Here is a 13,572-nt window from a genome sequence, read left to right on the forward strand (position 1 = left end):
AGGCGATTTCTTCTTGCTCCTCACACACAACGGAGTTTGCTGCAACTCTACAGCCATCGTCTGGAACTGTTCCTTTGCCAGAACCACCAACACCTGATTATTAGGAGGTAAAGAGGGTTATTATTATCAAGTGAAGTGAATATATTTTGTGGGTGAATGGCCCGATATTGCTTTGTGGCCTCCTATGGATACCAGAGCGGCCAATTTAGGTTTAGAGCCTTTGAAACTGTTAAGAAAAGGTCTTCAAAAAGGAGGGCGGGGAGGGGGGCTGCAGGTTTAGATATATATTTTAAAATTAGGCGCCAACCCCACACAACAAACAAAACCCGCCTCATTTGGGCGTGAAACCCGCCCAATCTGCGAGCAGAGTGGCCACACATTCGGTTCAGGGCTTTTGAAACTGGGTAAGAAAAGAATCTTACATAAAAAAGGACTTTCGTGGGTTTCAATTANTTTTAAATATAAATAAGACACTCGCCCAAAGGCGCGTCCACGCACAGTTTCAGCTTAAAAACACGCCCAATTTGGGCGGGAACCCGCCCAATCTGACAAAGTTGCTCCAGGGGCTGTGGCGGGTGGCGGGTGGGGGAGGAGGGCGCGTGGCGCCCGTGGCAGTTGGAGCGCGAGGGGTTTGTTAGCGCGCGAAGCGCCGCGTCCTTCTGTCACGTGCGTCGTCCGTTGGTGTCTTTGCCTCTCCCCCGCGCGGCATGGCTCAGCTTCAAAACATGGCGGTGATCCGGCCACAGGTACCTGTTTCTCCGAGGATTGTACTTGCATTGAACGATTTATGTCCTGTTGTGATCAGTCACACACTTTGTATAGTTATATATAATGAGATCTGACCCCCTGTGCAGGCGGCTGGATAGCATTTTACTTCAAACTTTGCCATTGACCGCCCTCCCCCCCCCCCCCCTCCCAGAAAAAACCCCAATGAAGTTGAGCTTCAGTTGGATTGACGAAGCTGCTTTTTTTTTTGAAGAAGCTGCTTATACCCCTGGCCTGCCATGACTAGGTCAGGAGCTAAAAAAAATTATGACTTTTTTAAAACTTTTATCATCGTCAAGAAATTGTTTCGGGTTGTGTGATCCATTTGTCTCTGTTGGTTGTCAGAGCTCAGGTTTGCTGAACTGTCAACCAGATATGTTCCATGTTAATTTCCAGTTACATCAGGTTTTCTCTTCAGTTTCAAATAATCTCAAGCAGAATCTGTCAATGTATCAGTGTCTGGGTTTGGACTATCTGCGGAAAGTCCACCTTCTGTCAGATCTTGTATAGCAGTGCTTTCTCTCCAATAAAATGATTGAACCACCAGATTCGTGTCCACAGACCTAATGGCAATGGCCATCTTCCTAGAACTCGAGAGAGTATTTTTAGCGTCTTCTTTTTTGACGTCTGTTCAGTCGAATATGCTCTAACAGTGGTTTCTGAATCTTGAGAAGATAAATTAGCTCTGGATGGGATCTTAGAAAGTGGTGACATTTTCGTTGATACTGTATTTCCGTTGAGAGTGTTTTGCTGCAGTCTCCTGTCTCTATCTGACATTAGTTGAGAAAGTCTCACACAAGGGCTGGAAAGCCCATCGTCAATAATTTTGGACCTAAAAAAGCTTTCTGGCTTGCAACTTAACCAGCACTTGCTGCTCAGTTAGATAGACAGTTATTTTTGCCATCACCAGCATTTTGTTAGCAGATATGCCACCAGATAAATCTTTGCATATTTTAAACCGGTAATCATCACAATACTGTTGTGGGAAATGATGTTATGGTTGGCAGGCAGATTAACTATTGCTAGGAACCCATCAAGATCCAGTGCTGTCTGAGTTTTATATTCATTGTTCTTATTTTGACGATTGCTTGGAAGTCAGTTTCTTCTGTCAGCTTGGTTCAGTGGTAGCACTTCATGACTCTGAGTCAGAAGGTTGTGGGTTCAAGCCCCATGACTGGACTTGGAATCACATAGTCTAAAAGCTGACACTCCATTGCAGTGCTGGGGCACGATGGCGGTGTCGACCTTCGCATGAGATGTTGAATCGAGGTCCTGTGTGTCTGTTCAGGAAGATGTTAAAGATCCCATAGCACTTTTCAAAAAGAGAAGGTTTTTTTCCCTGGTGTTCCCGCCAACAATCCTTCAAATAAAATTGTTGGCTCACTCTATGGCTATTTGTGCGACATTACTGTATTCAAACTAGTTGCCAAGTTTCACCTATAAAACCACTTTGCAAAGTATCCTGTGAAGCCTTTGAAACATCTTGACAATATGATTAGGTGCTACATCAAATACAAGGATTATTATTGTCGTTATTATTAATAATAAATTGCTTGCAAATCCCAAGACGATTATACAGTTTCTTCTAGCAACTAAAATTTCTTCAGAATCATTTATGTTTTTTTGAACAAACATTGAATGAGTGCACAGCATCTGATTTAAGTTATATTATGTTTAATATAAAGTCTTATTAAATTATCTGACAAAATTACAATTTTTTTTTGTAGATGACCAAAGCACAGGAGGAGCATGAAGATATTGTAAAAATACTTGATGATATGTGCTTGCAATTGAAAAAAATGTTAAATGATATGGAGATACAGTCAGGTGCAGTTTGTTGCTGTTGATGATTGGATGTTAAGATTTTACTTTCAAATGGGTTACAGGAGAATAATGTAGAAATAAAATAGAAATGGAAAGATGCACCATCTTGTGGGCTGTTCCTCAGGGCTCTGTCCTTGGTCCCTCCCCTCTAATATCTATATGTTCCCCCTTGGTGACATCATCTGCAGACATGGGGTCAAATCCCTAACGTATGCGGATGACACCCAACTCTATTCTCTCTGCCTCCACCTTAGACTCCAGGACCACTGCTGTCCTGACAGAATGTCTGTCAGACATCAGGTCCTGGATGAGAGAGAACTTTCTACAGTTGAATGTCAACAAGACCGAGGCCCTCCTAATTGGCTCCCGTCAGCGCCTCCACACCTCAGGCACTGACCGCATCACCATCCAACGATGCACATTCCACCTCACTGAGCCAGTCCGGAACCTTGGCATCTTGTTTGACTCTCAACTATCCTTTCTATCCCACATTGGTGCCATGACCCGCTCTGCCTTCCTCCACTTCTGCAACATCTCCCGGCTCCGCCACTGTCACACACCGCAGGCCACTGAGACCCTCATACATGCATTCATAACATCCAGGCTTGTCTATGCTTGTCAGCCTATGCTTGACTATCCCTGCTTGTTGGCCTCCCCAACTCCTCCTCCAACAGACTGTAGATCATCCAGAACTCTGCAGCCCGTGTCCTCTCCCGCACCAGGCTCCGAATCCCTATCACCCTCATCCTCGCCCGACTCCACTGGCTTCCCATCACACAGAGGATACAGTTCAGATTCTGGTCCTCACCTTTGAAGCCTCCATGGCCTTGCTCCACCCTACGTCTGCGACCTCCTAACCCCCTACCAACCTGCCTGCTCCCTCCGCTCAGTGGGCTCCGGCCTGCTTCACATTCTCCGCCTCGCCCGCCCCAACTGCCTCATCATTGGAGGGCGGGCCTTCAGCCACTCTGCCCCCACCCTCTGGAACTCCATCCTGCAGTCCCTCCATCTCGCCCCCTCCCATGGCTCCTTCAAGACCCGTCTCAAGATCGTGCCTTTGATCACCCTCCTTCCCCCTCTGCCTTCCACCCACCCCAATACCGACTCCCGGCTTGGATCCGAAACACTGATTGTCCAGCACCTTGGGCCATCCTCCCAAAATAAAAGGGGTTATACAAATGTAATTTTGTTGTTTATAGAATTTGAGAATCAAGAACGGAATCAAGATGAAGCTTCATTGTGTATTCTACTAATTAAGGTATTTATTTGTTAAATTGTTCTAGTGCAAGCAACTTGTATGTCGTATGACATGGTTCTCATCCGTACAGACCCCTGTGTGGTGGAATCATTGAGCCAACTGAACAACGCATATCTGCACTGCAAAGAAACAGTGGAAAAAGACTGCTATGAAATATTGACCAAAGTTATAAAAAATTAGCTGCAAACACAAATAATTTGAAATCAGAACATTTAGTTAGATGTTTAAAAGTTTAGGCTAACTGATGTGTAGCTTTATTGTTTGTTGAATTGTTCTGTGTCTGCCCTCTTTTAACAATTGTGAATTTAGTGAATTTAGTTGTAATGATTGGATGCTTCTGGAACATTTCTCAAATTTCTGTATTAACATTAAAAGCAGGAATTTTCTGATGCTTGTTTCTTCATCCTTTTACAATATAGTAATTAGTACAATACAGTGAAATAAGTTTAGAAAATGTGAAAAGTGTCTAAAACTATATGAAAGTGATTACAGGCCCTAAATAGTTTGGACTGAGGCATTACCAAACATCACAATTACACACTTCTATATTACACATCAAACTATCCTTGGAATGACAAACAAACTGTTAACTAAATAACCCACAGCTAACCCTAAAATTATCAATTGCAGAACCCTAAACTTGCAGTACATTACATACTTTTTTTAGGAACAGTTAATTGTAGCCTTTTATAAAATTCTGTTATATGCTTCATGTAAACTAATTCAGATATATTATTAAGACAATAACATTGCTGGCATTGAACTGTTGTAGATTAGCTTCATTGCTACATTGTGCACTGGATCTTTACCTAGGAAACCCAAGTTGAAACACACTTAACTATTGTTTATACTCAGGCACCGTTGTTTAATTTGGGAATGCATTGCTGAAGACGGACAAAATCTGTTTGGAAGAGGAATTCTTTCTGTTTCCATTATTTAAGTATTTCTTACTGCAGGTTAACATTGCAGATAAATCAATAACTCCTAATGTGTGTGTGTGTGTGTATATGTCACTGTGGCTTCCTACTTTAAAGTTACTGTATCTCATTGAATAGCTTTGAATCTTTACTATTTCATAACAAAATGTGAACCTCATAATCTCATTGACGTACTTATTTGGATGTCTCCTTTGGTATTCGTGACTACACAATTTATTTTATTCTTAGTATCTAGAATGTAACTTTAGTTCAAAGAATTGTGATTGCTATCCTGAAGTCTTATTTTACAGTATAGAATTGGGATGGGGTGTTATGGAGGATGGAAAGCATTTTAAACCTCTTTTTGGTTCTCTGGTGTTTGCTCCCATTTATTGAATAAAAGATTGATGGATGCAGTAGAAGTAGAATTGTTTTTGAAATATTTCTCAAGTTATTAAGTTTATATAAAATATATTATTTTTCAATGTTCTAGAAAATCTTTTAGCAATAGACAAGTGTTCTGCAATTTAGAATAGAAAATTTGACTATTTGCTTTCCAATAAAAGAAATTTTTTTCACAGTCCCTCTTTTTACATCTTTGGTACACATAATAATAATCCTTGCATTTGATATAGTGCCTTATCACGTCTTTGAGATGGCTCAAAGCGCTTCACAGAATATACTGAATTTTGTCAGCAAAACGCAGCAGCCAATTGTGCCAGCAGTGTCCCACAAACAGTAGTGGATTGAGTGACCACATTTTTATTTAAGGGATCATTACCCCCGGAAAAGCGAGCTGCCCGTCGACTAACAACCGGGTTCCTACTTACAGAGGCAATGATACTTTTACTTATAAATGTTCTTAAGTGAATAAACTACTGGGTAGAATATTAAATGAAATAATTTGATAGAGCATTAATAATAAAAATATATTCTATGATCAAAATTTTTTTTAAATATTTTTTTCGTCTGGATGATAGGAAAAGTAGTAAACAGTAAGGAGGATAGTAGCAGATTGCAAGAGGACATAGACAGATTGGTAAAATGTTTCTTACTGTATATTATCAAGAAGTGAACAATTCACTTGGTGTGTCCTGCATTTGTGTCTAAAGATCGCACTATTTAAACAAATTTAATCGCACTATAAGATGAGCAGATTCTTGGCAGATGAAGTGTAATGTGGAGAAATGTAAAGTGATGCATTTTGGGAGGAAGAATGAGGAGAGACAAAATAAGCTAATGGTAGAATCTTAAAGGGGTGAAGGAATAGAGAGACCTGGGGGTTCATATAGGTAAATCTTTGAGTGTGATAGGACAGATAAAACTGTTAAAAAAGCATACAGGATGCTGAGCTTTATAAATAGGGGCATAGAATACAAAAGTCAGGAAGTTATAATTAACCTTTATAAAACACTGCTTAGGCCTCAACTAGAGTACTGTGTTTAGTTTTGGGCACCATTCTTTAGGAAGGATGTCAAGGCATTGGAGGGTCTAACGGAGATTTACCAACATGGTACCAGGAATGAAGGACCTTAGTGATCAGGAGAGGCTAGAGAAGCTAGGATTATTCTCCTTGGAGCAGAGAAGTTAAGAGGAGACAATAGATGTTTTCAAAATGATGAGGGGATTTGATAGGGTGAACAAGGAGAAACTATTTCCCTGTGGGTGGGTCGGTAACCCAAGGACACTGATGTAAAATAGTTGTTAAAAGAAACGGGAGATGAGAATTTTTTTTACACAGCGAGTTGTTCAGATCTGGAATACATTGCCTGAAAGGGTGGTGGAAGCCTATTTGCTAACAACTTTTAAGGGAGAAGTAGATAATTATTTGGGGAGGACAAGTTTGCAGGACTACAGTGAGAGAGTGGGAGAATGGGATTGATTTGCATAGCTCGTTTGAAAGGGCTGGCACAGACACAATGGGTCTCTTGTGCTGTATGATTCTATGATAGAGTTTCTAGTCTGGCTCAGTTGAAAACTTTTCTCTTGGACTATGATCAAGAATTCAATCTTGTCAACCAAATTAAGATTTTTTGTCAAACTAGTGAATATTTAATAGACTCTGGGTAATATATGTACATTTATCTGTTGAACTAGATGGACAAGGAAGCGGCACATAATAATAGCATTCCTGATGAGCCCAAATTACTTGAGACTATTAGACGCTTGGATGGAATGGTAGAAAATATGGAAAAAATATATGGTAACGACGATTAATAAATTAACAATTTGCATTTACATAGCATATTTCAAGTAAACATTCTCTACATTTTGCAATATATAATGAATTAGAAATGAAGGGACATGATTTAGTCAGCTAGGTGTCTTAACGGAATATAAGGTGTTTTAAAGTCAAAGAATGCATAAGAATACTATACAGTAAAACTCACAACTCGTATCAGTTGGGATCATAATATTTAATATGACATACACAAAGTCTGGGTTGGAGGCAAACTAAATTGTATAAAATATGATTTAATCAATACTCTGCACGGTGTACTTCAACACAGCTGATAAATGCCCATGTGGTGACAGGGCAAGACTGTTTCCCACAATTCAGGGCAGCCGGCCAGTAAATGCATTTGCTTCAAAGGGTCAGAATGTCATTTTCCACGATTCAGTGCAGCCGCTAAGTGGGAGTCAGCAAAATTAAATGAAGGATAGGGGAGCGGCGATACGAGTTAGGATGTGATAAATAGCCCAAGTGCAAAGAAATCTAAGTGGTTTTGATAGGAAACTGAATGTACTAAGTGTGGATGTACGACTTAGGTGATTCTATTAGCAGATGAAAGTTTTGTTAGTCAAGAAATATTGTAAGTTTTGCTGCTAATGAATGGATGTTAGTTTTTGGGAAAATAGAAAACTTTCCAACTATGAGATATATCAGTACATCAGTAGTTCATAATGATATGCCTGGGCCCAGTTGGTTGCATTCTCTTTTGGGATAGAAGGCTGTTGGTTCAAACTCCACATTAGGACTTACGTTATTAAGAATAGAGAAGGGAGTTGCTCCCGGTGTCCTGGCCAACAGTGTTTCAAATAAATAGGTCATTCACTTCATTGGTTTTTGCGTGACTGTGCTAAATGAAAAATGGCTACCTATTTGTCCATAATTATTGTGAAGTGCTTAGAGATAATTCAGTGCTTTAGATACTAGGTCAAATAATCAATCAGTAATACTTCAAACTAATCATGATTTTAATGTGCTATTTTGATATCTGTATTGCAGAGCAAACGCAGATTCTCCTGTGCGACCTGACTCTTTGCTTCATTTCTGAAAAGAGTGAAGTTCTCAAACAAGTTACAGAAAGTTATGTTCATGCTAAAGAAATAACAGATAAGAACCAACTTTAAGAAAATTAAAATATTCCATTTTACTCATCCTTAATTTTTAATATGGACAGTATGTTAAACCCTCGTTGGTTTGTGATGATATGACATTGGATAAAGGCATGGAAATCTACTGTGCCACAAGTCAGCCATTAGATCAGTTATTTGAATATATAGTGCATGTGCTTTGATAGAATTTTAAGAACACGCTTGCCATCTAATGGGACAGGAAATTTGTTTCTTACGTCTCAACAACATGATAAGGTGCTATATCAAGTGCAAGGATTATTATTACTGGAACATTGAGGTAAGATTAATTGTAATAATAATGGTAATCCTTGCATTTGATTGAGCGTTTTTCACATCTTCTAGATGTCTCAAAGCGCTTCATAGAATATGCTGTAAAGTGAATTGACTATATTTTGTGAGCAAGACGCAGCAGCCAAACAATGTCCCACAAACAGTCGTGGATTGCATGACCAAATTATTATTTTTTTTGTAGCATTGCTTGCGTTAAGGAAATAATACTTGATAACTAACTAGTAAGTGGAGACTAACTCTCTCGGGGTAACTGGAATTTCTCTCCTTTTTTAAAATTGTACACTTTTGAAATTTCATTTTTTCATCATCAGGATGACTTTCATTAAATGACTTTTAAGAGATCGCCCTAGCCTTTGAGATCATTTTAAAGTTATGATTGGCCCAGAGAAAAAGTGGATTTCTCTACTCCTCAGCTGATCTAGCCCAGAAAACACAGAAAAATTAAAAGACTACCAATTACATTGAAGAAATTGTGCACTTCAAAACCAAAAGTTGTCAGGCAAACTGGAAGACAATTCCAGTAGCCTTGAAAGGGGTGCTCCACCTGCTGGTGTTTAAGGAACATTCCTTATTTAATACAAGTAATGCTTTAAAAAGACTACAATTTTTACCCATTGTTTTGAATGTATGCTTTCCAGCCACTTAATTGTACAAGTTTAATAAAAGCAATTTCTATTTAAGAGCCGAGTGCATTATCCTTGTAAACGGATTTCTTCTTGCTAATATGTACCATGCTAGATTCATATTGAGAAAAAACTTTTCATAATTCTTTAGTTGCACTAATATTAGAAAATTGTTTAACGCTTTGATTTAACTCTAAAGTTTGAATCTGTCCTTTATATAATGTTTTGGTTAGATTAAACGTTCTGAATTACTTTGTGTAACACACACTACAGTTTAACCAAAGCAGTTTTTTTGTTTCTTGCATGGTGTGAAGGAGATTTCACACGTCAAAGAAATTGCACTTATCACTAAATACTAAAATGTGTTTTACCCTTCACCCAGGTAGCGTGTGTATATATATATATATATATATATATATATATAGGAGGGTGAAACCTTGGCAAGTTTCCTTACGCCACACATACACACGCCTCTGTTTACCTAGCAATAAGTAGGAACCCGCTTGTTAGTTGATTAGTGGATCGCTTTCCAGGGGCATTAATCCTTCAAAATAATAATAATGTGATCACTTAATCCACAATTGGCAACAAGTTTCGCCCACAAAACACAGTCACTACACTTTACAGTATAGTCTGAAGCGCTTTGAGACATCTTAGCAACGTGCTAAGGTGCTATATCAAATGCAAGGATTATTTATTAAAAACAAGCAAATGTAAAGTTAAGGAAGAATATACAACTTTCATTTTTGCAGTGCAGGTTGTAAAACAAATATCAACCGAAGCTTGCATAAACAAAGGATAAAATAATTATGTAACACAAACATAGACTTCTTAAAAATAAGGTTTCTAATTTTCTCGACACAATTGTTAAATGCTGAATAAAATTCTCCTGACTATAACGACTTTTTATTAGGACACCACAGGACATTTATGAGATCTAATTAAATATTGTAAGTCGTACAAACATGCCTGCAAAATTGAAAGCAAAAGATCACAGGCCACTCTTATTTGTAAATTTTGAATGCTTTGATGTTTTCTCTAATGGATGGTTGAAAACTCCACAGAGTACTGTTTTGTCTGTCTTTTGTATCATTCTGGTTCACATTGATGGAAGTGTCTCACTGTGGACAGATCAGAAATATGCACATACAAATTAACATTGTTGGAGAATAATTTTTAAAATATCTGTATTTTAAAATAATATATAAAATTGTATTATTTATACTTTTGTAGTTGAAGTCTGTTGATGTGACCTTCGATCTTGACCTTGGCCTTTGCCTGAAAATGGCATTATAAGTTGAACATACTTATCAAGTCGAATAATACAATTAATATTCAATTTAGACACAAATGGAAATTCTAAATAGATACTGAAATGTACTTCAACAGTTCTACTTTTGAAACTTGAGACTTAAAGATGTACACAATAATGTATGATTTGCTAGCCTTTGATCGTTAACACCATTTTGAAGAACAAGTTTCTTGCATAACTAGACAAAAAAAGGTTGATAAAGTTTGTCCTGCTATGAAACAAGCAACAAAAAATGAGCATAAGCACTTGTTTTTTGTTGAATATACCAGATAGACTGTTGATTTTAGTTGATTTAGATATATGAATATTAAATGCGTTTGGAAAGATTTAAGCCTTTATTAAGCACACTGCTGGTGGCTTTTCTGTTAAGATGCAGTTTTGTGTTTGTCACTTACATTTCACGCTGTAAATGAAGAGGGTTGCTAGTATGCCACAAATTCCAAATGAAATTCCAATTCCAATCAATACATAAATGAACTTTTTTTCTTTTTCTTTATCTTAAAATAAATAAGCAGACCAAGAACAAACAGTAACTATCAAGAAAGGAAGTAAGATTAAAACCAAATCACATCTACACTAAATAACAAGTTTAACCTTGAAGTGTAGTTTGTTTCTATTGCATTAATTTATGTTCAACACATATCCAACCATTATTAGCATTTATAAAAACAAGGCTTACATAATAGTATTCAATTAAATCGTTAAAAATGTGAATTTGTCTTGTAATTTTCTTAACTCACCCTCTGAAACTGACAGGCTGTAGTCCATTATTGGTTGAAAAGTGCCATTCGTCTTTAGTTTACAGCAATACGAACCATTCATTTTTNCATGTAGATCCTTTATGGTCAGTGATGAATATGTTTGCGATGTATTCAGATTGAACTTGAAGTTCTCTTCTTCACATTTGTAGTCTAACTGCTGTGTGGTGATCTTTCCGTGTATATATGTTGTGATATTTTCAAAGTTCCTTTTCACTTGCCAAATGATACTTGTATCATTTTGAAAAGAAGAATAATTGCATCGCAAAGTCACAGTTTTTCCTTTGGTTCTATTGATTTTTGTTTCATTTATTTTCTTAACTGAATCTGAAACTCAAGAATATCCATCAACAGAAATATAACAAGCATTCATTTGCTTCAATGATGTGTTACGTATACCTGCATAAATTTACAACATATTTATTCAGCAATATAAAAGGAATTCTGAGGGTTAATTTAAAACAACCAAAAATTTGCACTTGTGTGGGAGTCTGAACTGGGAGGGAAGTAGGAAGGGTAGAGGAAAGGTGGCTGAAAGTACAGTTGAAGTGTTTTCTAGATGGGTTTTGAATGCTGAGAGGAAAACGGTATGAGAATAAAGTTCCAGAGGATGGGCAAAATGACAGAAAGCTTACCTACTAGTGATGGGGAAGAACGGGGCAATGAAGCAGCCAGAACTGGTAGAACGGAAGAAGTAGCTGAGAGTTGGGTCAAAGGAGATTACTAACTGGATGGGTCAAGACCATGAAGGTCATTTGAAATTAACAACAACAACAAGATTACATTTGTATAGAGCCTTTCAAGTCGGGAGGACGTCCCAAGGCGTTGGAAGGTTGAGGATCTTAAAGTTAATCATCTTGGTAATAGGGAGCCAAGAAAGGATGTTTGAGAGGAAGCACCCGTCCCGACAATCATCTGCGCTGAAGGCTAATGAGTTACTTACAGATTTAATAAAAGTGATTTCAATCAGTATTTCAGTTTCAGCAAGCGATTTGGACTGCAGTGTCAGAAATTTGATGGTCCATAACTCAACCTGGTTACATTCGAACCCCACACAAGGCTAACTCAATGCTTGCTGGACTTCCCAACTCTTCCCTCCACAAGCTGAAGATTATTTAGAACTCTGCAGCTCGCGTCCTCTCCCAATTAAGCAGCAAACAAGTGTTGTATAGCGCCCTTCAGGAGGAGTAGTGTCCAAGAGCTTATCGGCAGTCAGGCCTTCAGTCTTTCTTCCCCCACCCGTTGGAACTCCATCCAGAGCAACTCTGCCTTACCCCCTTGCCTCCTTCAAACCTGTCTCAAGACTTTTCTTTTCGACTATGCCTTCGGTCATCTTCCCTCCTCCAACCCCCTGGCCCTGCACCCCTCTCTGATCCCAACCCACAGCACAGGTGTAAGGCCCTCACTGTGTGCCTCGAAAGGCAATTTGTTGTTGTATAGTGAAGCCTGTAATAAAAGGGCTGCAGTTTAATGTGAATTTGGAGTGAATTTTGCCGCACAGCGCTAACCCACTAACAGTCGTGGATTGAGATGTCTCAATGATGTGATAAACCGTAATATCAAATGCAAGGATTATTATTTACTTTTGCAATTTGGATGAGCAAATCAAAAGTAATCGCCTAAATACAAATGTTAGGAAATCTTGAATCAAGGACAGCACACAGTGGAATCATTTAGCTGTTACTTTGCATGTGTCTGATGAGGAAGTGGTTCAAATTTCTAGAGGTAGTATGTGGATAGTGTTGGACACAATTTTAGAAAAGTTAGATGTTCTCTGTCACATTATTGAATTTAGTTGGGGGTAACAGAGGTTTGAGGTAAATTTCAACAGGAAAGCATGCAACGAGAGTTGTTGAGCATAATCACAGGCTCCAGGACCACAGGGGATATGGATTCTTCTTTCACGAACTGCTAAGTAAGACATCACAGTACTGAAAACTCCAACATTATAATAGACTCCATCAATAAAGTGTAAGCTTTGCATAGGTTTAACTCACCCACTGTAATCAGACATTTGGGGTTTACTGAATTGCAGCACGAGAAACCATCTAACTTCATGTAACTTCTTTCATATGAGATACTCATGGAACTGCTAAGGGATCTTAGTTGTTTGAGAGATGAACTGATGGTTACAGCACTTCGCTCGGACACTTGGGTACTTGTTTCTACTGAGCTTCCATTCCCTGAAACAAGGGAGCATGATTTGTTAAGGGAACATTTTAGGTCTCAAAGTAAACGTTACCAACAATTCTGGGGCTGAGGAAACATGCACATAAAGTAGTTTTTATTTTTTGAAATGAACACTTGTGTGAAATAACAGATTTGATATAATTATGAAATTTTATAAATTTATCTCTGCTGTACTTTATGTAATGTACTGGAATGTCGGATCTTATCACATCAAATCTTATCACATTGAACTCATATGAAAAATCTTAATACAATTCACATCTTTCATCTTTGT

General features: G+C 38.2%; 1 protein-coding gene across 1 annotated transcript; it reads left to right on the plus strand.

Annotated features, from left to right (window-relative positions):
* Positions 1–574: 574 nt before the first annotated feature.
* LOC103177287 (synaptonemal complex central element protein 3) lies at positions 575–4,236 on the plus strand. The gene is made up of 3 exons (XM_007891384.2): positions 575–746; positions 2,493–2,592; positions 3,873–4,236. The coding sequence occupies exons 1-3, from the start codon at positions 708–710 to the stop codon at positions 4,025–4,027; spliced, it is 294 nt and encodes a 97-aa protein (XP_007889575.1). The 5' UTR covers positions 575–707; the 3' UTR covers positions 4,028–4,236.
* Positions 4,237–13,572: the final 9,336 nt, after the last annotated feature.

This window comes from Callorhinchus milii, unplaced genomic scaffold (assembly GCF_018977255.1).
Source record: "Callorhinchus milii isolate IMCB2004 unplaced genomic scaffold, IMCB_Cmil_1.0 Scaffold13, whole genome shotgun sequence".
NCBI classification, from domain to species: domain Eukaryota; kingdom Metazoa; phylum Chordata; class Chondrichthyes; order Chimaeriformes; family Callorhinchidae; genus Callorhinchus; species Callorhinchus milii.